Genomic DNA, 27,737 nt, shown 5'->3' with positions numbered 1-27,737 from the left:
CCTGAAGGAAGCACTAAACATGGAAAGGAACAACCGGTACCAGCCATTCCAAAAACATGCCAAAATGTAAAGACCATCAAGGCTAGAAAGAAACTGCATCAACTAACGAGCAAAATAACCAGTTAATATCATAATGGCAGGATCAAGTTCACACATAATGATATTAACCTTAAATGTAAATGGACTAAATGCTCCAATTAAAAGACATAGACTGGCAAACTGGATAAAAAGTCAAGACCCATCAGTCTGCTGTATTCAGGAGACCCATCTCACATGCAGAGACATACATAGACTCAAAATAAAGGGATGGAGGAAGATCTACCAAGCAAATGGAGAACAAAAAAAAAGCAGGGGTTGCAATCTTAGTCTCTAACAAAACAGACTTTAAACCATCAAAGATCAAAAGAGACAAAGAAAGCCATTACATAATGGTAAAGGTGATGTAGGCAATTCAAGACTGTCTTTCCTACTCTCTTCAGTGCCACTTTTCTTGACCTGATGTTAAAATCAGGTATGGTGATTACTCATCTTATATTTGATTCTTATAAAGGTGCTTTCTCGTATGGATAGTTCAATTTGATGTTTCTGTGGGGAGATGGGGGTGATCACTGGAGGGTTCTATTCAGCCATCTTGCTCCAACTCCACATTCTTCTTATATATTTTGGATATTAGTCCCTTATCAGATGTATGGTTTGCAAATATTTTCTCACAAACTGTGCCCTGTCTTTTATGTTATTAACTTTTAATTAAAAATCATTTATTGTTTTTGCAGTGCAGAAGCCTTTTAGTTTGATACCATTCCATTTGTCTATTTTGGGTTTTGCTGTCTGTGCTTTTGAAGTCCTAGCCAAGAAATTATTGTCCAGACTAATGTTGGTGAGGGTCATTTTAAAAATTTTCTTTTAGTAGTTTATAGTTTGGGGTCTTATATTTTAAGTCTTTAATCCATTTTGAGTTGATTTTTGTATAAGGTATGAGATCAGGGCCCAAGTTTATTCTTCATATGAGGATATCCAGTTTTTTCAGCATCATGTATTGAAAAGACTGTGCTTTTCCCATTGTGCGTTCTTGGCAACTTTGTTGAAAATCAATTGACTGTACATACTTGGGTTTATTTGAGGGCTTTAATCTTGTTCCATTGGTCGACATGTCTATTTTTGTGGCAGTACCATGCTCCTTTGATTGCAATAGCTTAGTCAAGATTGTTTTGGGTAATTTTTTCTGTCTTGATCTTTCCTGATTTCATAAAAACTTTAGGACTTTTTAAAAGTTTCTGTGAATAATATTAGAATTTTGACAGAGATTATGTTAAATATGTAGATAGTTTTGGGTAATGTGTACATTTAATGGTGTTTGAATTTTAATCCATGCACATGGGATATCTTTATATTTATTTGTGTCTTCAATTTTTTTCATCAATGTTTCATAGCTTCAGTACACAGATATTTCACCTCCATGGTTAAATTTTCTCCTAAGTATTTTTTCTCTGATGTTATTATAAATGGTATTATTTTCTTAATTTCCTTTTCAGATAGCTTGCTATTAGTGTAAAGAAATGCTACTGGTTTTTGTATGGTGATTAACCTACAACTTTACTGAATTTGTTTGGCAATTCTAATTGTTTTTGGTGGATTCTTTAGGGTTTTCACATATAAGCTTATGTCATCAGCAAGCCAGGACAATTTCAATCTTTTCTTTTCTATATGGATGCATTTTATTTCTTTTTCTGGCCTAATTGCTGTGGCTAGGACTTTCTGTACTATGTTTAATAGAAATTATGAGAGTGGACATCCTTGTCTTGTTCCGGATCTTAGAGAACAAAACTTTGAAGTTTTCACCGTTGAATATGTTGTTACTTGTGGGCCCGTCATGTATAGCCTTTATTGTTGAGGAATGTTGAGGTATATGTCTTCTATACTTTTTTTTTTTTTTTGCATCTACTCAGATAATCTTGTGGCTTTTCCCATTATTTCTGTTTAATGGTGTACCACATTTATTGACTTACATATATTGAACTATCCTTGTACCCTGGGATAAATCCCAATTGATTATGGTAAATGATATTTTTTAATGTGCTGCTGAATTTGGTACTGAGGACTTTTACGTCTATGTTAATTAATGATACCAGCCAGCAGTTTTATTTTCTTGTCTGGGTTTGGTATTAGGGCAATTGCATTCTCACAAAAGGAGCATGGAAGTATTCCCTTCTTTTAATTTTGTTTTTTTGGAGTGAATGCCTAAGATATATATTTTTTTTAAATGCTTAATATCTCTAGTCATAAAGGAAATGCACATTAAAATCACAATGAGGTATCACCTCACACTTCTGAGAATGGCTAAGTGTAAATTTTTAAAAAGACAAATGATAACAATTATTGTTTGTACACTGTTGATGGAAATGCAAGTTAGCACAGCCATTTTGATAAAGTGTGGGATTCTTCAAAAAATGAAAAATAGAACTACTATAAGATCAAGCAATCTCACTTCTGGATATATGTCTAAAGGAATTGAAATCAATATAGCAAGGAGCTATCTACACTCTCATGTTCACTACAATATTATTCGCAATAGCTAAGATTTGGAAACAACCTAAATGCCTATCAGTAGATAAATGGATAAACAAAATGTGGCAAATATATACAATGTAATACTACACAGCCTTGAATAAGAAGGTAATTCTGTCACTCACAACAACATAGATGGAACTGGAGGACATTATACCAAGTGAAACAAGCCAGGCAGTAACAGAGTAAATACTGTCTGATTTCACTTATATGTGGAATATAAAAAAGTTGATGATAGAAAAAGAAAGTAGAAAAGTGGTATCAGAAGTTAAGAGGGGTGGGGGAAGGCATAGATGAAGGGGAGGTGTGGATCAAAGGGTAAAAAGTTTTGGTAGTACTGGAGAAATGTTTCAGTGATCTATATACTGCATAGTAACTGAAGTTAATAATATACCGTGTATTTTGAAATTGCTAAAAGAATAATATTCTCACCACAAAAGACTGATAAGTTAATGAGGTGATGCTTATGTTAGTTAGCTTGATTGACTATTTCTACAGGCACACATAGATCGAAACCTATATCACACTCCATAAATATACACAATTAATACTTTTCAGTTAAAAAAAAAAAAGAGAAGGAAGGAAGGAAAAAAAAGAGAAAGAGAAGAAAAAATAGGAAAGAAAAGAAAGGAAAAGAAAGAAAAGTCTTTGCCCATGCCTACGTCTTGAATGGTACTGCCTAGGTTTTCTCCTAGGGTTTTTATACTTTTAGGTCTTATGTTGAAGTATTTAATCCATCTTGAGTTAATTTTTGTATAAGGTGCAAGGAAGGGGTCCAGATTTAGTTTTCTGCATATAGCTAGCCAGTTTTCCCAGCACCATTTATTAAATAGGGAATCCTTTCCCCATTGCTTATCATTGTCAGGTTTGTCAAAGATCAGATGGTTGTAGATGTGTGGTATTATTTCTGAGGTCTCTGTTCTGTTCCATTTGTCTAAATCTGTTTTGGTAAAAGTACCATGCTGGTTTGGTTACTGTAGCCTTGTAGTATAGTTTGAAGTCAGGTAGCATGATGCCTCCAGCTTTGTTCTTTTTGCTTAGGATTGTCTTGGCTGTATGCATTTTTTTTTGGTTCCATATGAAATTTAAAGTAGTTTTTTTTCTAATTCTTTGAAGAAAGTTGATGGTAGCTTGATGGAGATAGCATTGAATCTATAAATTACTTTGGGCAGTATGGCTACTATAAGGATACATGCACACGTATATTTATTGTAGCACTTTTCACAACAGCAAAGACTTGGAATCAACCCAAATGCCCATCAATGATAAGACTGGATAAAGAAAATGTGGCACACATACACCATGGAATACTATGCAGTCATAAAAAGGATGAGTTCATGTCCTTTGCAGGGACATGGATGAAGCTGCAAACCATCATTCTCAGCACACTAATAACAGAAAACCATATACTGCATGTTCTCACTCATAAGTGGGAGTTGAACAATGAGAACACATTGGCACAGGGAGGGGAACATCACACGGCGGGGCCTGTCAGGAGGTGGTGGACTAGGGGAGGGATAGCATTAGGAATAATAACTAATGCAGATGACTGGTTGTTGGGTGCAGCAAACCACCATGGCATGTGTATATATACCTATGTAAAAAACCTGTACGTTCTGCACATGTATCCCAGAATTTAAAGTATAATATTAAAGTATAACAATAAACAACTGTGAAAAAGAAAAAAAGAAAAGAAAAAGGAAGAGAGAGAAAAGAAAGAAATGAATAAATGGATGCTCATTAAAGTGAAATGGCATATTGCAGGTCACACTGCTGGTAAGTTTCAGTGCAAGCCTTGTTGTTCCCTTACAAACTGTGTATAGCCATTGCAGTAAGAGAAGGGTCTAGAGTGTGCTATGATCAGAGCAAAGACAACCTGGAGTTCAAATCTGCTATGTGAGTAATTGAAAATGTTCTAGAATAATAACCACTTCTAAATTCCTGTTGATTGTGCAGAGTCCCTGAAGCCTCTATTTTAGGTATTGCTGTTCCTGTGATGAATAAACTCATTTTTATGACTAATCATGACAAGCAACATAGAGGGGTGAAAATACCCTGGTCACTAAGATAGCAAGCCACATTTAACCCATGAACAAAGTTTAATTCAGTGGGAGAGGAATGGGAGAAAAGAGTAAACACATCAACAAGGAATCTCTCGAAATGAATCATTAAATTTAACTATTGGTCTGGGACATTATCCCTCAAGAATTGAAAATTAAGCCTAGGGCCCTAAAATGAAAAATCTCACACAACTTAAGGATTTCCCTGTGTATGAATTCATTATCATGCTCTTTTTAAATATATAAAACAAGTTGTATTATAACAGTATCTCATTTATAGTCATCAGAAAAATATTTATTTTATTTCCATGGAGTTGTATGTTTTCACATGGATAGCATTTGCCTTGTCTTTTATGGGATTTTGTTTGCATGAGTATGTGGAGATGACAGGTATTAAGCAGATTGTATCCATATGTTCCTTATGACCTTAAGGTATGCTTTGTCTGTTCTTCCTGTGTTTATAATAGCCAATTGAGAGGTAAAATGATTATAATAAAATAAAAATTAACAGCAGTTATTTAACTAAAGGACCTACTGGTATTATTCAGACTTGGGTACTAATTGTGATTCTGATAAATATTCTAACTTTGGGAAAGTTGTAAAGCCTCTCTGATCGGCAATATCTTACTATTTAAAATGGATATAAATATATTTTAGATGAAATAAGTACTTAGCAAAATGCTTGCCCTGCAATAATCATAGTGTGTAGTAACAAGTATCAGTTCTTTTGGTGATTTTTTTTTCTTTCTGTAGAGAGAGTTTTTGTTGGAAGAAGAGGTGATTTATTCACCTCTACACATCAGAATTTGTTAACTTTTGTTATGAAGTTTTCCAGCACAACATTCTTGCTAATTTAAAGTTTGCCTCTCTATGAGGGCATGGAATTCCAGGAGCCTCAGCTTGTATATTCTCCTTTTTTTTCCTACATGCTTTGATCAAAACCAGATTCCAATAATTAATTCAAGAGGATTTGTGAAGCTACCTCACACTAAGTGGCAAGTTATCATATATAGTGTAATTTTTAAGCACTGTAAGTGATGTGTTTTTATTTTATCAAATGACAATTATGTCTCCAGAATACCTTTTATAACTCAATAATAGGTTAATTAGAAAGGTATTTTTTGGCCTGCTTGGCAACCTTCCCTAATGTTCTTACTTAATTAGATGGGGAATAGGATTATGTTATAATATAATATTTATTCTGCTTAGTCTTTAAAGTTTTTAAGTTTTAAATGGATTTTTTAGTAATATTTATTGGCAAACTGATAATCAATGAAAGGATATCATAAGTATTGGTGATGCTAAATGCACATAGGGTTTGTATGAGTTTATGTAGCGTCTAAATACCTCTACAGTGACATGACAAATACTCCCAATATGGTTATATCTAGTAGTGTTTCCACTCTGAGAACCCAAGTCAGTTAGTAGCAAATTTAAGAAATCTGGAGTTTATATAATACCCTAATTATAATTTATAAAGTAGTTAACCTGTGTCAGATACTATGTTAGAATTGTCAGGTGCACTTTCTAATATAATCATCAAAATAATTCTATGAATTATGTATTAATACAGTTCTTGCTTAATGCAGGACAAAGGTAAGTTTAGAGAATTTTAGAAATTTGCCCAAGTGATTCAACACAGAAATGACAGTATCAGAATTTATGTCCAAATTATTCATGTCCATAGTTTATGGTCTTAACCCCTACACTACATTGCTTTGCAAAATTATTCCCTGAAAATGAAGTGTTACTGGAGACTAACAATATCATCACTATCTATCAAACTTATCTACCAAATGTAAGTCATAAATTTAGTTACGCATTGGAGAAAGAAATGTATTCACTTATACAGGTGGTTTAAATTATAGAAATTAAAGTTTTTAGCTTTTGCAAATCTTGAATTTATGAAGGAAAATTAGACTTCTCTACTTTGATGTAAAAGATATATTAGGTTTCTTTCTATGATTTGCAGAATAGAAAGATGAGTCATTTATCCATTTAATACATACAATGCCTAATGTGTTGATATAATTCCATACACCCTGGCATAGGGTAAAGTGTAAGTAAGCCACAGGTTGTGCCTTTTTGTCAACTTTTTAAAATATAATTAGATGGCTTTTGAGCATTAGTGTTGTTCAGTAAAGAATAAATGATTGCTTGACAATAAGCTTCGACTGATATCATGCCTACCATGAGAGTAAATTTATTCCTAATATAAGATAAAGACTTAAGAAGAGTAGAAAATAGGAAGGGTTTATTTGAGCTCTGGCAGCATTAAATTGTCCTGTCCACTGCCCTCCCTCCTACCTCCGATGAAGTAGGACACTGTGACTTGATTTCTCTCTCCTCCTTCCAGGTCCATCTTTTCTTATCCCTGGACATGAAATTTTAAATGAAAAGTTTTGCCAGTTCATAGAAGTATTTTATTTGAAAACCATGATTTAAATAAAAGCTTGTGAAAGCCATCTAATATATACTACATGTGAGTCAATATTATTCACAAAAGGATGCTTTGATATATTGTTTTTCCTGACCTGTAACTACTTGTTTCTTTAATGTCGTCTTGAGCAAGAGTCTCTACTCCCTTAGGAACCAGTTTGCTTCCTTTACGGCAAATTGCCGTGACTGTAAGTTCACGACAGTATTATGAATGTATGTTATATTTATCAATGTATACTCTGTGTCTACTACATACTACAATATCAAAAAGTTAGTTTTGAAAGAAAGAAAAAAAGACCAAAGAAATAAAAAAAGTAATAAATCAATGGATGAATAATTGACAGCTACTTTTTGCTATTTAACTATGCCTACTTCTCGGCTTTATCATTACGAAATGTCTTTTTAAGTTGTTCCTCTTGAACTGCTCAGGGATAGAAGTCAGTTAACCAAACATACTAACACTACATATGAACTAAGAGCAAATAGGCACAGGTGGGGCTCAAGGAGTTCTCAGGAAGTAGACCTAGTAACTTTAACTTGTCTAGATAATTTTCATTAACATTATTTCCTTGAATTTATTATTATTAGAGAAAATTCCAGATGAGTGTAAAATCACTTTGTTATTAGGTCTATTAATAATAGATGCTGTTTCTGGATTACTTCCCATGTGTAGACATTGTCTTAAATTCTTTGTATATCTTATTAATTTTAGTCCTTAAAATTTATCATGAAATATATTCTATTATTATTCTCATTTTATGCATAATAAGATCATCCCAGATTCCACAGTATGGAAATGGTAACGTGGAAAAATTGCCAATTAATGTGCCTCATGACGGTTTCTGTTAGTGTGCACATTCTTTTTTTGGTGTCAGGGTGTCTAAGGACTTAGAAGGTTGCATCAGGGTAATGTAGAGGAAGCTTGGCTTTATGTGTAGATTAGTGGGTGGGGTAATGCATGAAGCAATAATCTTCATTGCCATTTATTTGAGTGATGTGTTGTGTTGCTCTGTTGTTAGGTGGAGAACAACAACAGCAAGAATCAGATCTTTGTGAAGTAAGTGAAGTGTAACTAAGTCTTTGAAGAATGAATCAAGTTTGAAATGATTATGACTAGGCAAAAGAGCATTCCCTTTCAGAAAAGGAAAGAATATTTGCTTAACTCAAATCAGTATTTGAATTTGACAGTCTGATCTCATCATATATTCCCTGAAAAAGCAGGAGAAAAGCTTTCCATTTGTACTAAAACTCAGATACTCAGGACACAGTCTTAGACCAGGATTTCTCCTTATTTTTTCCATCTTGAGTTTCCAAACCTCTGACATATAGGGAATTTGACTTTGTCTTCAGTTGAGTCAATGGTACTGTGAGAGGAAGATGCCTTGAAAGATGGAGTCAATAAACACAAACTTCACTGTCACTGAATTTGTGTTCCTGGGGTTGTCCTCTGAACCAAAGATGCAGCTGATTCTTTTTATTATGTTCTTGTTCTTCTATTTATCAACTGTGGCTGGAAATGTTATAATCATCATTATTATCCAGATGGAACCTTGCCTCCAAACTCCCATGTACTTCTTCCTCACTAATTTATCCTTTCTGGACATTTGCTACACATCCACCAATGTCCCCCAAATGCTGTCCAACTTGGTGGGGAAAAGGAACACCATCCCATTCTCCAGCTGTGCTACTCAGATGTACTTCTCCCTCTCCTTTGGAATGATTGAATGTGTCATGGCTTATGACAGATATGTAGCCATTTGTCATCCTCTTCATTATACTTTCATTATGGACCAAAACACCTGCATTCAATTGGCAGTCATTTCTTGGTCCAGTAGCTTCCTGAGTTCCATGGTTATCAATGTTCTCACATTGAGCTTGCCCTACTGTGGGCCTAATATCCTGAATCACTTTTTCTGTGAGGTACCTTCTGTCCTGACTCTGGCTTGCACCGACACCTCATTCACGGAGCTAGTTGTTTTTATCTTCAGTATCATCATTGTCTTCGTCCCTTTCCTCCTCATTACTGTTTCCTATGTCCGGATCCTTCAATCTCTTCTCAGGATGCGGTCAGCCTCTGGGCGGTATAAGGCATTATCCACTTGTACCTCCCATTTGACAGTGGTGACCTTATTTTATGGGACTGCCATCTTCATGTACATGAGACCCCAGTCGAGGTCCTCCTGGGCTGGCGGCAAGATCATTGCGGTTTTCTACACGGTGATCACACCTATGCTTAACCCCTTGATTTACAGCTTGAGGAACCAAGATGTGAAAGGAGCTTTAAGGAGAGCTATTGCAAAGCGGAGGACGTGACAGCTGTTAATGAGACACTAACTTTCACTCTTAATCTAACATAATTACCTTCTGATTATGAAGTGAGAGAGTGAAAAATAGCTTAGACAGTCAACACCTGCCTTGCCATTTATAAAAGGCACATAAATCCAGGTGTAAACTCAGCAGAAAAAAACGTTTCCTCCAAGCACACGGCAGGGTTTTAATGTGTCCAAACAACTCCCTTCATTGAGCTACTGCTCTTGTGTTATTCACTGAAAAACAAAACAAAACAAAACACCTGTTTCTTTAAAGTCACAGACTATCTGACGTTAATTTTTTGAAATTTTATCAGTGAGGTGAAATGTTTTTCTCTGTGCTGCAGAATCTAAGTCACTTTGATGCAGAGGAGAAATCTCAATTTCCAACTCAGGTGCAGAAATTCAGATTAAAGATTTTTTAATGCAACAGTCCGCATCTATGTTAATTTTGTAGTTTCCAGGAAAAGGGGACCCCCACATCTACTCTGGTTTGGACTTATCATTGTTCCCTTTACGTATCCTACTTGGTAATATTCTATCAAAATATTGCTTCATTTAAATTTCACCTAAACTCCTTTCTTCCCACAAATCCTGTGATAGCTCTATTTCTTCCTAGGTTTGAAGAAAGAGTCCATGGTTCCCCTGATGTGTGTTCCCTATCTTTGAAATGGGTCAGAAACATCTTGTTTATGTATAAGTTAGTTCCTGGTGACCTTAGACAAATTGTGTGTATAGGAGGATGGCAATGATCAGAAGCAGAAGATTTGGTCAAATGTTAATTAACACATTAAAGGATTCATTTATTCATTAGTAGCCTATTATTGCATGACTATGTAATATAATGTTAAACAGAATAGAAATGTGTTTTTTCCTCAAAGCATATATATGTCATGTACTTATTATCTATGTTATATACAGTATACATAAAGTGACAAATTTTGATAGCTGTAATAAAGAAATAATGTTCAAGAAGCAGTGATAGGCAATAGGCAGGATGTCCTCCTCTGACGAGGTTACATGCAAGGACCAGAAAGAGATATAAGAGAAAGATTGAGGTCTTTCTTAGTAAAGAGTTGTTGGACCAAAACTGGAGGTGTAAAATAATGTGCTCCCTTTGAGGGAATCAGTCAGAGCATGGGAGGTGTGGCTGGGGAAGCAGCTGCTAGCCCATGCAAAGCTGAGGGACTGTGGAGAGCAGTAGGGGCTTATACTTAGTAAAATGTAAGCATTCTGAAGAAGAGCGATACAGCACAACTAATGTTTTCATGAGATTTTTCTGTGTGATGTGTGCTGGACATTAAGTAGCAGCACATGTTTGTGAGAGCGTTTCCAGTGTTTTCATGCTTTTCAGCCAGTATGTTTAAGGAAAATTATTCTTTGAATTAAAAGAGTAGCTAAATATAATTTAGTATTAATAAAATTAATAAACTATTAATATTAATATTTAATTAAATATGGTCTGTGATTTACACATTATTAAATTAGAGACAAACTCTGAAAGTTTCTTACTGGTTTATTCAATAATGTGGAGTAAAATTTTTTTTAAAGTTCATCTTTCAGATATATCCAACAACTAAAATGAAACAATTTTTTTCTAAATAAACATAAAGATCATATATAAACAGTAAATAAGATATGTCTAATTGCACAGGTAGATTAGACATCACTGACTTAAAATTAAAAATATTTAAAAAGCTAAAAGCAAAATCACTAACCAAATAGTCAAATTCTTTACACAGTAGTTATTTTTTCTTTGTTGTTGCTTTTCATATTCACCTTGCTTTATGGATGACTTGATATATTTTGTATTTGATTAATACATAAAGTAGGAATAGAAATACATAGTTTAACAAATTTCCTTTAGAACAATTTATTGAAAGTAACATTTATAATTCTCTCAGACATTATCAAATAAACAAGCATGCTTAGCAGTTAACTTTATAATTCAGAAACATAATTTATTAATTTTAAAAAACACAAAATATCTAAATGTATATTCAATTAAAACATTTATTTTTTGATCCACAATATTATTAGCCCCTCTTACCTCTTGAAGTCTAAAACTGAATGAATCAAAATGCAGAAAGCATTGCAAAACCCTTCTCATGAGGGCGCCTAGCCTTTATAAATATATAAAACAAGTGGAAGTAAAGATTTGCTTTTTAGCAATTCATTATTTACACCAATTCCTTGACTTCATTTATTCTTTTTTTTTTTTTTTTTCTATAGGTTATTGGGACATGGGGTGGTATTTGGTTTCATGAGTAAGTTCTTTAGTGGTGACTTGTGAGATTTTGGTGCACCCAACACCCGAGCAGTATACGCTGCACCCTATTTGTTGTCTTTTATCCCTCATCCACTTCCCACCCTTTACCCCTGAGTCCCCAAAGTCCATTGTGTCATTCTTATGCTTTTGCGTCCTCATAGCTTAGCTCCCACTTAGGAGTGATAACATAATGATGTTTGGTTTTTCATTCCTGAGTTAGTTCACTTAGAATAATAGCCTCCAATCTCATCCAGGTCACTGAATGCCATTAATTCATTTCTTTTTATAGCTGAGTAGTATTAAATCATATCACAGTTTCTTTATTTGCCCGTTGATTGGTGGGCATTTGAGTTGGTTCCAGATTTTTCCAATTGCGAATCGTGCTGCTATAAACATGTGAGTGCAACTATCTTTTTCATATAATGACTTCTTTTCCGCTGGGTAGATGCTCAGTGGTGGGATTGCTGGATAAAACGGTAGTTCTATTTTTAGTTATTTAAGGAATCTCCACACTGCTTTCCATAGTGGTTGTACTAGTTTACATTCCCACCAGCAGTGTCGAAGTGTTTCCTGTTCACCATATCCAGAGCAACATCTATTTTTTTGATTTTTTTTTTTTTTTTTTGATTATAGCAATCCCAAGAGCACAGGACTTGGTGAAAACGGGAATCCATTCATTCATTTTTGACCAGTGTGTTTGTCGTCAGTAATTTAAAGTTGGGTGAACTAAAACAAATAATGCAATCTGGATAGCCTGTTTCCTATCCTATGTCTTGTCTAGACTTCAATCAAAGTTTCCACCTTGCCTATGTTTGTTTCTTTTGACATGAAAATAAGATATTTTAAAGATATTTAGCTGGTAATTCTGTATGATATATATTACAATCATTGTTAGAAAAAAGAACAATTGCCTTTTTTTGTTTTGTTTTTGTTTTGTGACGGAGTCTCACTCTGTTACCCCGGCTGGAGTGCCGTGGCAGTATCTCGGCTCCCTGCCAGCTCCGCCTCCCGGGTTCATGCCTCTATCTATCTATCTATCTTTCTATCTGACATCATCATGTCTATTGTCCTTGAAAATAGATTTACTATAAACTGTCAAAATTTATTCTGAGATAGCCTTTTCATTTTCACTTTTTGGACTTGGCTGTTTAATTTTAAGAATAATGCAACATTGGAAGGTTTTAATGTCCTCACTTTTGGTACAGAGGATATAATAAACACTACTATCATAGATTCTGTTACCATTTTTCCTAATGGTTGTCTTTTTCTTAACTTGAAAAGACTTAATTAGTACCACAATTACAAAGTGGTGTGAGGATTATAAAATATTACGAAAGACTTTGTTTCATAGTGAAACTAACTATGCCTAATCAATATCACTCTTTCAGCAAATATGGAACCTGAAATGATTCTTGGATATCAGCTCTTATTTTGCCTCTTTCTTTCTACCTATTCATGTTATAATGGCCTTTCTAGTCTATTTGACCTTGCTAAGATTTAGCTCTCCATAGTTATAGGCAAATGTGAATTTTTCAACAAGTGCGTCATAATACAATCTTGTGTGAATCCTGACCGATTAATCAAATCACTAGACTGAAGAATCCATATATCCAGCCCTTTATAGAAGTTTCCTAAACTTGTTCCCTAATGCTAATCATGGTAACCACTTTCTACAGTGCAATATATTTCTCTATGCTATAAAATATTGGAGTAAGAATCAGGAGAAATTATAGTTCTGATTCCAGCTCCACTACTTATAAGCTAAAAGCACATTGACATGGCATTTAAACTTTCATAACTTTTATTGTGAGAAATAAGGCTACTAACACTGTCCTGTGAATCTTAGGGAGCTCATACATATCTCCAGTACATTTTCTAAGACCCAGAGTTGGATCTAGGTTTCAGTAATTCTTCTCTAGCCCAGCAAGGTATGGTCATTCATTTGTTCAGTGAACACTGGCTGCCCACTTAATATGTCCCAGGACATATTGCTAGGGAAGCAGGAGCCTAGGGGAGCTAGAGTGACACCATTTTAAAATCAATTCCATCTTAAAACTAGCAAGGCACATTCCTTACTAGTCATGACCCAGGTCCTAAGATTTTCACAGCTAAGGAAGTAGCTTGGTAATGCCTATAAGGACAAACTCCTACAACAACAGAAAGTCCACATGTCCCAATACCTGTAACAATATATGTTTTCAGAATAATTGTAGCTATAGTCACTGTTAAAGTCACACTGAACTAAGTATAACAGGACATTTTTCCGTATGCATGATTTTCTTATGCTAATCCTTAAGCTCCAGACTCCACTAACCCACCTGGAAAACGCTTACCTACTTGGATTTGCCAGCCTGATGGCTGTGTGGCTGCACTGTTTTCCCAAAGGTTGCTCTAATGATGGATATGTGACAGAAATCTCTGCTCTCAAGGGATAAACTCCCATGTCTTTAAATTGATGCCTGATTATTAAGCTACATTCCACCTTCAACCCTTCCACTGGGCATCCAACCCAAATGGACTCATTCCATTGTTTCCAGCCTCTTTGCCTTCATTCATATGTTTCTTCCCTCTGGTATTTTCTATCTCATTTGCTTTCCTCTTTCCTTGTTTCAAAGACAATCCAAATTCCCTCTCCTCCATAAAGCCTCTAATCTAATGCTCCCTTGGGAGAGGATATCTTTTAGTATGAGCTATTACAGAACTTTGTGATTCATTTTTGGCATTTATTATTGTTTTTCCTGTGATACAAGGTATTTGATCTATTTTATCTCCCTACAAATGCAAACTCCATGAGATCAGGTATATATCTTATACTGTCCACCAAGTCTTAAGCACAGATTGCTTAGAAAATTCTCACCTGAGGCCATATAGTTCAAGAATAGAGAATGCGGAATTGAATCTCAGCTATATCTCATTCTGACATCTCTGTTCTTAACCATTTCTGCATCAAATTTGCCTTCACAACTCCCAGTACAGTGGTTACCACCTCTTGGTTGGTTTGAGAAAACCTCAATTCATATGATTTTGCAGCATACTGTAGAGAATATGATTGGCATGTTTACCTTTGTTTGATTTTATTACTGGAAAAAGTTGTTAATCTGTAAAAGAGAAGTCGGGCTTTTTAAAACACAAAATATTTATAGATTTCTTATTTGGGCAAACATATATGGTAGATAAGGTATAAATAGTTCTTATTTTATTGATGAAGAGACTGAGGTACAGTGATTAAGGGTTTTGAGACAATTATTGGTGGGACTGGGACTAAGACCAAGATTTTCCAACTTCTATCCATTTTTACCTTGCCATTATATGTTTTTGTGAATATTTCTACCACTAACTACATGGAAAACAAAACACTTACTGTCCTTATTTTATTATATCACATTGATGGCATAATTATGAATACTTAACATATAAATGAAGGAAAATACAAGGAATTCATGTTTATTAAATGTTGTTTTATGTAACAAATACTTTAAATTTATTATTATTATACTTTAAGTTTTAGGGTACATGTGCATAATGTGCAGGTTTGTTACATATGTATACTTGTGCCATGTTGGCATGCTGCACCCATCAACTCGTCATTTACATCAGGTATAACTCCCAATGCAATCCCTCCCCCCTCCCCCCTCCCCATGATAGGCCCTGGTGTGTGATGTTCCCCTTCCCGAGTCCAAGTGATCTCATTGTTCAGTTCCCACCTATGAGTGAGAACATGCGGTGTTTGGTTTTCTGTTCTTGTGATAGTTTGCTAAGAATGATGGTTTCCAGCTGCATCCATGTCCCTACAAAGGACACAAACTCATCCTTTTTTATGGCTGCCTAGTATTCCATGGTGTATATGTGCCACATTTCCTTAATCCAGTCTGTCACTGATGGACATTTGGGTTGATTCCAAGTCTTTGCTATTGTGAATAGTGCTGCAATAAACATACGTGTGCATGTGTCTTTATAGCAGCAAAGGATATGAACAGACATTTCTCAAAAGAAGACATGCATACAGCCAACAGACACATGAAAAAATGCTCATCATCACTGGCCATCAGAGAAATGCAAATCAAAACCACATGAGATACCATCTCACACCAGTTAGAATGGCGGTCATTAAAAAGTCAGGAAACAACAGGTGCTGGAGAGGCTGTGGAGAAATAGGAACACTTTTACACTGTTGGTGGGATTGTAAACTAGTTCAACCATTGTGGAAAACAGTATGGCGATTCCTCAAGGATCTAGAACTAGAAGTACCATATGACCCAGCCATCCCATTACTGGGTATATGTAACAAATACTTTTTAGAGATTGCAGCTTATCTTTTGTAAAATGCTAAAAGATAAGTATTATTATTCCCACTTGGTGTGTGAAGAAACTGAGGCTTAAAGAGATCAAGTAACTTGCCCATGGTCACACAGCTGGAAAACAGCAGAACCTATGGAAGGCTCCTGTATAAATAGTCCAAAACTTGCATGTTTGCCAGTAGTAAGTGGAAAGTGCAGCCTTGGATTGATTTTTTTTTTTTTTGTATCTCTTCATGTTGGCAAATTTGTTGACCTATCTGAGCTTTAGTTTCATCCTCTTTAAAATTAGGGCAATGCCTAGCTTATTTCACTTAACATGATGATCTCCACTTCCATCCATGTTGTTGCAAATGACTGGATCTCATTCTTTTTTTTATGGATGAATAGTAAATAGAAAAAGAATGAATAAGACCTATTATTCAATAGTACAATAGGGTGACTATAGTCAATAATAACGTAATTGTATATTTTAAAATAACTTAAAGAATGTAATTGGATTATTTGTAACTCAAAGGATAAATGCTTGAGGGGATGGATACGCCATTCTTCATGACGTGCTTATTTCACATTGTATACCTGTATCAAAACATCTCATGTACGCCACAAATACGTACACCTACTATGTACCCACAAAAATTAAAAATAAATAAAATATTAAAATAGTTTAAAATAAAAAGAGGGTAATATCTGTTTCAAATGATTATTGTATGAATTTAGTAAGATTTAAAGTGGTTTGTTTATTGTGTGAGTACAGGAAATGAGAAAAGGTAGCCCTGCAGCCACAAGGTCACTGATCAAAGATTTAGCAATGGGATTCCAAGATTCCTGATTCTAAGGCAACTGCTCTTTCAATTATAACATGTACTTGGTTTATAGTTAATGGTATAGCAAAGCCCTTTTTTCTTATATTTCACAGAGCATACCTGATTTTCACAATGGTGAGAAAAAGAAACTGAAGGCTAGATCTGGACTGTTTCTGAACCGTCAACTCTATATCTGTGCATTAGCTACAGGTGGTTCTTTCCCCAAAATAAGTTGTGATATGACTAATTTTAAACTAGATCAATTACAACTTGTGTACAGATAAACCCCAGTAAGTCCTAGGTTTTTTATCCTAAAAACTCTTCAGTGCCTTTCATGATGAATATGGCAGCTCTACACTTTAAAGCAACCATTGTGTTCCCCTGACTTTTAACTATGTTGCACTGGAGGAAGGGTTGAAATAGAACGATGATTGATTATAAGTATTCAAAACTGTTATTATGACAGAATTTCAGCACATCTGGGAAAATGTTAGCTTTTCCAAGATCTCAATCTGCTGCTGATACCTGGCATTCTTGTTTTCAATTGAGTATTTTGTAGACTTTAGAACATGTGAATAAAAATTATATAATTTTTTCTTGTCAGTCATTCACACATCAGGGTTAATGAGACTGTTCTTTGAAAAGGGCCTGGGGATGCTGGTGGAGGGCATGGAGAACCACAGCACCCAAGGGAAGTGGGGGTCTAATTAAGATACAAGACAGGACTAATTTTAGATGGGAACAGGCAAGCTAATCTTGTAGACATTACAATCTTGCTAAAATTAGCTTTAGAGATTGCACCCAACTTTATCTTTGAGTCCCAGAGTTCTTGGATTTTCTGAGGGCCAAGAAGATGTCAATCTATAAAGTTGACAAAACTTTGATGCCTACTCCCTTTTAACATTAGGCAGAGAAGGTCAAAGAAATCCCGTGATTATTAGTTGAACCCAACCACTTAACCCACTAAAGGGAAAGCTGAGGACAGAAAAAGAAGACAATTTTATTCCTTAATTACAGCTAGTTACCAGCAGAACTTAAATCCCCGCTCTCATCCTTGGACTTGCAGAGTCACTGATTTAGTTACTGGCGGCAGCAGATTCAGAGAGAGAATACAATCACTGAAAGCAAACTCCTTGTTGGCAAAAAAAAGCCTTGTGTTTACACCCTCTAGAACCTGGCACACACATAACACTTAAAATATTTTGCTAAATATATGAATGGATAGATCTCAGACTGGGTTAAATTGTCCCTCACACCAGCCCCATTCTCCATGTTTTTAACTACATTTTGTCTGACTTCTTTTGAGAGTAAAAAAAAAAATCAACATTTGGACCTGGCATTCCTCATGACCCCAGGAAAAAAAAAAAAAAAAAGCTTCAGAGTGATTGGTTATTTCTTTCTCCTATTGAGTCCTGTCCCAATTTCTAATTAATATGTAAACTGGCTTTGAATAAGAAATGAATGCATCTTGCCCAGTATGTCTTTCAAAAATACTAATTTAGTTTATACTTCTTTCAGATTGTAGAGTTAAGGATTAGAGCCCACCCTTCAGAATTTAATATTCACTTAGCAAGGAGATGGTAACTTGGGTAGTGTTTATCAAAAAGTTATGTGCATTTTCTATCTCCTTCCACTACTATTATTTACCCATGACAAAAACAGATTTTCATTTTGTGTTATTATTGAGGTTTTTTCGAATTAGTTTTTTGAAAGCAGCTTTCACATCTTTGTTCCGCAAACTGTAGATCAAGGGATTCAACATGGGGATGATAATCGTGTAGAACACAGAGGCCCACTTGTCTTGGTCCAGAGAGTAGCTGGATGTTGGCCTCAGGTACATAAACATGACTGTGCCATAGAAGAGGGTGATGCCAGTAAGGTGAGACCCACAGGTGGAGAAAGCCTTAAGGCGGCCTTCGGCTGAACGCATTCTGATGATTGCAACGAGGATAAAGGTATAGGAGATGAAGATGATGAGGATGGTGCTGAATTCAATGAAGCCACACAGACTGAAGAGCAAGATCTCACTGATGTAGGTGTCTGAACAAGAGAGGGCCAAGAGTGGTGGGATTTCGCAGAAGAAATGGTTGATGATATTGGAACCACAGTAACTCAGGCTGAAGGTGAGGGTAGTGTGGGCTACTAAACTTACTAGACCAGCCAGGTAAGAGCCCAGCATGAGAGCCAAGCAGACCCGCTTGGACATGAGGGTGCTATGGCGGAGGGGTTGACAGATAGCCACAAAATGATCATAGGCCATGGCTGCCAGGACATAGCACTCAGCATCCACAAAACCTACAAAGAAAGCAAACTGGGTGGCACAGCTGGAGAAGGAGATAACTTTGTGCTTTGTTAGGAAGTCAGCCAGCATCCCGGGGGCAATGGCTGAGGAGTAGCCTAGGTCAGCAAAGGAGAGGTTGCAGAGGAAAAAATACATGGGTGTGTGAAGCTGAGTGTCTGTTATAATGGGGATAATCATACCAACGTTCCCCACTACATTAACCAAGTAAACTATGAGGAAAACCACGAAGAAGATGATCTGCATCTGAGGGTCCTGGGTGATGCCCATGAAGATAAACTCAGTCACCACTGAGTGGTTTTCTGTATCCATTGCTTCAAGGTTGTATGTGCCTGGATTTAGTTTACTGATGGATGTAGTAAATTCCCTGTCACTGAAAATATTCAAACTAAAGACAAACAATCATATGCCAGATATATATATATATATATATATAGTGTATGTGTGTATACATATAGTTCTACAGTAAATGAAGGCTTTGTTTAGGATGTTTCATAAAAATCTTTCCAGTAATTAGATTCTATGACCGATAGAATAACCCAAATGCTTTGTTAAAAGTGGTGATGTGTCCTCTCCATGTGCCCATTCACAACAGAAAAGGAAGTGTTAACTTCTTGGGAATGGCAACTTCTGCTTCTCCAATGACCTTGGTGTTCTGGGGCAATTTATCACATGGTACTAGATGTTTGACTCAGTCTGCACAATTGTGTGTCTCATTAATGAATAAAGAAGAACAGCATTGAGTATTTCTTCTTTCTAAAACAAAGCAAATATAAATGAAAATTAAAGTTTATTCATTATCTGCATTACAGGTAGACACAGAAAGGAAAATAAGTGACACAAGGACCTCAAAGTACAACGCATCACACATACACAGAAAGTGAAAAACTTGGAGCAGAAGGTCAGAAATATAAGAAAAGACAGTAAAAGGTAATTTTTTTTAAAAGCCGGAGTTACTGACTAGCCTGAGAAAAATAAAAAGAAACATATTTCTGATTTTAAAAACTTGTATCCATAACATACAAAGACATACAAATACCTAATAATAAGAAATCCAACAATCCAGTAAGAATCAGCCAAAAATTTCAATAGATACTTACTCATCAAAGGAGATAGCCAAATAACAAATAAATGCATAAAAGTGCTCAAATATTCATTAGGTGAATACAAGTTAAAAACACAATAAAATAATGTTACATACTAATGATTACAATTTAAAAAAACTGACTATACCAAGTGTTGACAAGGAAATAGAATAATTGGAAATTTCATCATTATTGGTAGAAATGTAAAGTAGTACAACCACTTTGGAAAACACCTTTGTAGTTTCTTATAAACTCAAACATATGCATACCAACTCTATGATCCAGCCATTAAATAACCGTATATAGGTGACAGGGTAAGTAAATTAGGGTATGTCCATAAAATGAAATGCTACTTAATGATTAAAAGAATCAGATTATTCACACATGCAATGTGGTGAATGAATCTCAAAATAATTAGACTGAGAGAAAACAGCCAGATAAAAAAGAGTATACCTTGTATGATTCCATTTAGAAAAATCCAGAAAGTGTAAAGATAATTAATATTGATAGGAGGCAGATCAGTGGTCACCAGGATAGAGGTGTGTGTGAGGTGGAACAGAGGGGAGGGAGTATCAAGAGGCATGAGGAAACTTTTGGGGGTAATGGATTTATTTACTATCTTGACAGTGATAATGGTTTTGTGAGTGTATATATATATACACACACATACACACACACATATATATGCATACACACTTTATATAAAGACATATCAAATTTTATACTATAAACATATTTAATTTGTTGTACATCAGTTATACCTGAATAAAGCTGCTACAAAAAAGAGAAAAATACTTGTCCCTACTCCAGTTCAGCTATGTCTCACTACATGCGAATGCAGACATGGTTTCAGAGATGAAATTGATGAGGACATAAAAACCTAGGTTGAGGGGGCTGGCAGAGTCACTTGATGATTCTCTGAGTTGCAGAATCAGCCATTGAATTTGGGGCTACCAATTGCCTATGTAGTGCTGTAATCATTGGATTCATTTTTCCCTTTATTTCTTCATGCAGGGATTTTAAAATAACCCACCAGGAAAAAACAAAACAAACAAACAAAAAACCAGCAAAGAATGATATATTATGTGTCAGCATATTCTTCAACTTTAGCAAGAGAAAAAATAATCCTAGTGTTGAAAATGAACCCATGTAGCCAACCTTATACTTATACTGTATGTATGTATGTATGTGTGTATGTATTATTAAGACGGAGTTTTGCTGTGTCTCCCAGGCTGAAGTACAGTGGTGTGTTCTCAGCTCACTGCAGCAACCTCCGCCTCCTAGGTTCAAGCAATTATCTTGCCTCAGCCTCCTGAGTAGCTGGGACTACAGGTGCTCACCACCATGCCTGGCTAATTTTTCTATTTTCAGTAGAGGCGGGGTTTCACCATGTAGGCCAAGCTGATCTTGAACTCCTGACCTCCCAAAGTGCTAGGACTACAGGCATGCGCCACCGTGCCTGACCTATACTTGTACCTTTATAGGTGAGGAAACAGACACTAATTAAAATGCAGATACCAGATTGCAGTATTTAAAGGAGTAAGAGATAACCTTGTAAGAAGCACTAGGAGTCAGTACTCTAATCCACAGCTGAGTATGTGCCAGTCAATCCATTTCATTTGATTGGAAATGTAATTATAAAATAATTCCTCCTCCCTTACAGATTCAAGGCTCTGATTAAATAAAGCAGTGCATTAGAAGGTGCTTCAGCAGCCACAAAGTACCCTGCCTGTTCTCATTTATAGTGGACAGACAATTTCAGGTTTTACCATCTGCTACTCCTGATTTTCAACATAATACTCAGCTTCTTGGAGTCATAATTTTTCATTTGTTCACTGGGGCTAATAATGCCTCCCTTAAAAACTTTCTGTAAGAATTTATTACAATATATACAAAGGGCTGAATTTAGTGACATCCTGTGCTAGGTGTTTAATGCAATTGGCCATTGTGTGCAAGTATAGATGTTTTAATTCATTAGATGAGTATGCACTCATAATTCCTAGAAAAAATGTTTCATGCTTATTCCCTAGAGAGGATGTTTCACAAACTGCCTGAACTTTTAGAGAGACACAAATTTAATTCTGTAGCAATTCCATTAAATGATATTTAGAGACAAGGATGTAATATTCAAAATTGAGCTTGACTAAGGCAAAAGGAAAGAAAACCTCTACACTTTTCTTTTTGGTCTCATATAGCCAACGTTCAGCCCATTAGATTCAAAGAAATGGTAGAATATTCAGCAAATAAGCATATTCCATTGTTAATAATAAACTCAAATATTTAACAAAAGACCAGCACAAGTATTCTGTTATGGAAGTAAATAAAGGAAAAAATGTATTTTAGATTTTTATGTATCACTTGCTTTTTCAAGTTCATATGAAAAGAACAGTGGAGCAAGAGTCTGGAGATCCTGGTTATAGTCTTACGGTTTTTAAAGAATAAATTGTTTGACCTCAGTAAATTGCTACATTAGATACACCTTTCCTATCTGTGATACAGATGGGGTGCCGAATACAAATTCTGTAGAATCTTCCATTCCTAGCATTTTTTGAATTTATACTTGTAACGAGATATCCTAAAAACCAAACCCATGATCTTTGTCTTTTTTCAATATTAAAATGGCAGGGAATTTGTGCCAAGCAGAACCCATGCTCAAAGGGCACTGGGCAGCATAACACTCCACCCCAGCAGGTCACATCGCTTTCTACATTCAGACCTAGGACCTGGCCTGCTTTCTACCTGTTGGTGAGAGGTTGAGTGTTCCTCCTCTTTGATGGATTAAACCAAAGATATATTCCGAGAAGAACTGAAACACGGTGAATTAATCTGGTCGTCGTCTGAGCTACTTGCTCATCCCACCCTCGCTCCTGTGTGCAGGAGGTATTTAAGTGTCACAAACAATTCCCAGAAGAAATATGATGAAATACTTTATGCACTCACAGGAAACACAAAGGTTTGATGAACTGTGATCCTCCAAGGAATTTCACTCTTTCTCCTTCAAATTTAATGATAAAAGAAGGAAACACAGGGGAATTTTTTAAAGACATTCTGCTGATGATTGAGTTAGTAAGAAGCACTGCCTGGGGTGTTTGTGCAACCCAAAGATGCCTACATAAAGAGAATTAGGGAGTAGTTGAGAAAAGTCTTTTTGCTGATGCCTGAAAGTCTTTTGAAAGAGGAGGTTACTTTCTGTGTTTTGTGAACTGGCATAAATGCATTGCTATAATGCTTAGAAAGAAATAAATACGAAGTTATTTCTAATTAAAAACAAAAATAAAGGAACACAGGGAAACACTGGGTGGTGTTAGATATTTCTATTACCTCGATTGTGATGTTGATATCATGGGTGTTTGCTTATGTCTAAACTCATCAAACTGTACACATTAAATATGTGTAGTTATCTGTATCTTTATAACTCAGTAAAGCTTTTTAAAACTAATTTTAAGTGGCATAAAAGAGCTACTACAAACAAAATCTTATAGAAGTTTCTTGAAGAAACCAACATTTATCAATGAAGAAAATGAAGAAGTATAAATTAAAAAGCAGTAATTCAGAGTTCTGTATACCTGCCACCATGAACTTTCTGATGTGTCTGGTCATTTTCCATAAACTAGAGGCCATTATCCTTAGCAAACTAAGGCAGGGACAGAAAACCAAATACCACATGTTCTCACTTATAAGTGGGAGCTAAATGATGAGAACACATTAACCCACAGAGGGGAACAACACACCCTGATGGAGGGTGGAGGATGGGAGAAGGGAGGATCAAGAAAAATAAGGAGACTTGACTTATTAGCTGCCTGATGAAATAATCTGTATGATAAATCCTTGTGATGCTAGTTTACCTACGTAACAAACCTGAACATGTAACCTGACCTTAAACATTACAAAAAAAGGAATTAGTTTACATTTTCTTTTAATTTTTACATGAAAGAAACTTCAGGTACTTCCTCTGGCAAAAAGGAATTTTTGATTTCATTCACTAGCAGATTGAAGAACTTCTTTCTGTTTCTAATCAAAATGCAAAAGGATCATTGAAATTTCACTCAGGCTTATCTTTTTGCTGAGGCACTCACAGGGTTCTTTGAAAATAGTTAAGAAACAGCTAGCGGCCCAGTGCGGTGGCTCACGTCTGTAATCCCAGCACTTAGGGAGGCTGAGAGGCAAGGATCACTTGTCTTTGTTCATAGACGTTTGAGTCGGTTTCCAGATCTTGTTATTAGGAAAAAATGCAATGATAAACAGCTAATTGCATATGCTTTTCCCTACTTGGTCCAGTATATCACTGGGGTGGTTTCTTAGAAGAGGAATTGTTGGATGAAAGGGAAATTTAATAGGCAGTTTTGCTAAATGTTGCCCAATCTTCTCAAGCAATGCATGTATGCTTCTTTCCCTGGTCTTTCCGATAAAGTTTATTGTCTAGGTTTGTATTTCTCATATAAATTTACCTCTTCTACCTATCATTTCGCTATCTATTTATCTATCTATCTATCTATCTATCTAGCTAGCTAGCTATCTATCTATCTATCTATCTAGCTATCTATCTATCTATCTATCTATCTATCTATCTATCTATCTATCTATCTATCTATCTTCTATCATCTCTGTTTTTGCTGATATTAAAGATGGAAAATGTTCTTATAAGCTAGTTGTGATTCGTATTTTCTCTTGATAGGAATAAAAATATTGTTCCACTCCCAACTTTTTTTGTCTCTCAACTTCAAACTTACCCATCTTTGCCCTGCTTTGGTCCTACGGCACCTGGACATGGTAAATTAATCCTTCTGGGTGGTTCCTTGCTTGCTAGGCCTGGCCAGGGAATGTCCCTGCCACGTAGCAGAACACAGCAGCACCCAGTACAACCACATCAGAAGGAGCCATACAGGAGGGTGGGGCCTTCCAGTTTGTTTTCCTACTGTGGATGGTCCCCTCAGCTCTAGAGGCAGTGGCTGCTCTGTGTCTGTTCTTCCTGTTTACTTTATACTTTTCTCAATCACTTGATAATTAATGTTACCAGGTGAGAATTCTCTGTATTAAATTTTATCTGTTAGAATTGCTGTGTGGCTTAATGTCTCCTGACTGGATCCTGGCTGTTAAAAAGATTGAACTTTTAAAAACATTAAAGGGCCATTTATTTGCATTTCTATTTTTGGGTGTCGAATTTTATCAGTGTACATTTCTTCTGTCTTTTGGATGTCTTTATTAATCTTTCTCTTCAGAGCTTTTAGGTATTCTTTATATATTGGAGACATTTATTTGGCCTGGTATATGAAGTAAACCCAAGTTTGTAAATATAATTGTATATTTTCTCTCCATTAGATTTTGGTTATGAGTATCTGATCAATTGCATGGTAAGCTATTTTTCCCACAGAAGTAATCCCAGGACCTTAAATCGACACTGAATCTCTCAAACTTTAATTGGTGAGCTGGGATTGCAGTCCCTGGGGTGTTAAAAGCATAAATAAGCCATACCTTAAGTCTAGGCCCTTTATCCCTGTAGGGAGTCCCTCTTCTCCTCTATTCTCTTTCAGAACTACTTATTACTTTAGGTTCAGTGTATGTAGCACACAGTGACTCTATGGGTTTCAGTTTTCTGAACCTCAAATATGCAAAAACATAGAAAAAGCACACCAGGCATCCCACCTTCTGTGTATCACTAAGGGAGCATCTCTTCCTCTTTCTCCCGTAATCAGTTGTATACTATGTTCTCATTTTAATTTTTTGCTATTTTTGTTATCTGAGATTTATCATTGGAATCACACAAATATTAAACCAGGAAAGATCATCCAGGAAGAAATTGAGATCACCCACAATATCAGGTATTCTAAAATGTGTTATATGAAAATTGTAATAATTTAAAGCATGAATCGCAAATCTTGCAGGTAGAAATGTCAACGTATTTCTTAATTTTGAGGAAGAGCAACTTGGATGAATATATGCATGTAAACTGTTGATCAACTACAGCCAAAAACTACATTGTAATTTAAACGTGTCCCTAAACTTGGCCCATTACCAATCCAGATAAGTCTGTGCTTCTGATTATGTAGATTTTCAAAGGATTGAAATGTAGTTGCCTTTTCCAAATCTTGACTAGCTTGTCTGACAGGGTGGGATCATGTCAAGTAGATTGGACTGAGGTGATCCCTTCATTTTAAAGAGCAGTCTTTGGCAAACACTGATACTAGAAACTGATATGATTTTGTTCTTCTTGATGACTTTTACGGATTGTTTTTTAAAAGCCAGGAAAGGAGACATAACGTTAAAACCACTCATTTGTGGCCATCCACATTATACTATAGGGAAGACTGATTTTTTTTCAGGTGATTATTGTAGCAAAATATTTTAAGTTTTATTGAGATCTTTTGTCATGTCTAAATTAGTTCATCATATATCCTGAGCTTAATTCAATGCCTGGCTCATGATAAATTTTATTTATTGTGGTGACAGCACTTAACATGAAATTTACCCTCTTAAACTTTTTAAGTGCACGACACAGTATTGTGAACTACAGGCACGATGTTGCACAGCCAGTCTCTAGGACTTACTCATCTTGTGTAACTGAAACTTTATACCCATTGTACAGTAGATCAAGTGAAGAAATATGTGATATATGGCATGAGACCTATAGAACAGGCAGGGAAAACTTCTTCTGGCATCAGAAAATCTGTCCATTTCTGAGATCACTATATTCACCTCCTTAGACCACAATGCTAACCGATGAATGTAACTGGCTGTGACAAAACTGTCTTTCATCAACCTACAGACTTTAAGATTGATGGAAAGAGAAAGATCTGTTGTATCTTAGAATTCTTCCATCCACTCTTGGATCATCATTACCACTTAGCAGAGCTTTGCATCGAATTCCAGATAAAGAATATCAAGCTCAAGGATATAGCAGCTCTTGAATAATGGGAAAGACAAATGAACTGTTTGGGAAGTAGAAAGATAATCATGAAATTCAGTCATTAAAGTCTTGCCCTGAGCAAATGCCATGGACTTGACATCATAAAAAACATAAAATCGGTATAAGCCAAAAATGTTTATTTTGGGAAATTTTATTTAAAGTGAAATGAAAAATACCTGAAAGACAACAGAAAATTCAGTCACCAAGGGAAATAAAACTCTAGTTACCAAAACAAAATGTCAAAAGAAAACTTACATAAACATATACATCCATGCATTCAATAGAAGTTGCATAGAATTTTATTTAGCCATATCTCAGTATTTTGGAATTTTACAAACACCAAGAGTCACAATAATAATACATAACCTTCATCTCTTATTCTGTTATTTTTTCCTCAAGCTTGGGAAAGATAATGTGTGAGTGGACAGTGATTTTGGGGATCAGGAAGAGACAATTCTGCTTAAGGCAACTTCTCTTAGGACAGCAGGAGGTAGCAAGAGAAGAAAGGGCAGAATAACCATTAACAGTTTACACCATATTTATAGCTATAATAGTTTAATATAATATGAAGTAATTACTTTCAATTACTTTTTAATAACATACAGATATATACTATGTATTCCTTAAAATTGTTATCTAAAAATTTAAGAAATTAAAAAACTTTAATCTTAGAAATTTTCTAGAAATTTAAATTTCTGAATAATCA

General features: G+C 35.5%; 2 protein-coding genes across 2 annotated transcripts; one reads left to right on the top strand and one right to left on the bottom strand.

Moving 5' to 3' along the window:
- Nucleotides 1–8,453: 8,453 nt before the first annotated feature.
- On the top strand, nt 8,454–9,377 carry LOC105536588 (olfactory receptor 2G3-like). Its single transcript, XM_011975993.1, has one exon. The coding sequence runs from the start codon at nt 8,454–8,456 to the stop codon at nt 9,375–9,377; it is 924 nt and encodes a 307-aa protein (XP_011831383.1).
- Nucleotides 9,378–18,409: 9,032 nt separating this feature from the next.
- LOC105536592 (olfactory receptor 1019-like) lies at nt 18,410–19,354 on the bottom strand. Its single transcript, XM_011975996.1, has one exon. The coding sequence runs from the start codon at nt 19,352–19,354 to the stop codon at nt 18,410–18,412; it is 945 nt and encodes a 314-aa protein (XP_011831386.1).
- Between the last annotated feature and the right edge of the window lie 8,383 nt (nt 19,355–27,737).

The sequence above is a fragment of the Mandrillus leucophaeus genome, unplaced genomic scaffold, assembly GCF_000951045.1.
Source record: "Mandrillus leucophaeus isolate KB7577 unplaced genomic scaffold, Mleu.le_1.0 Scaffold1608, whole genome shotgun sequence".
Classification (NCBI taxonomy): Eukaryota; Metazoa; Chordata; class Mammalia; order Primates; family Cercopithecidae; genus Mandrillus; species Mandrillus leucophaeus.
Note: the sequence above shows the minus strand (reverse complement) of the source record. Positions and strands in the feature narration are given on the sequence as shown.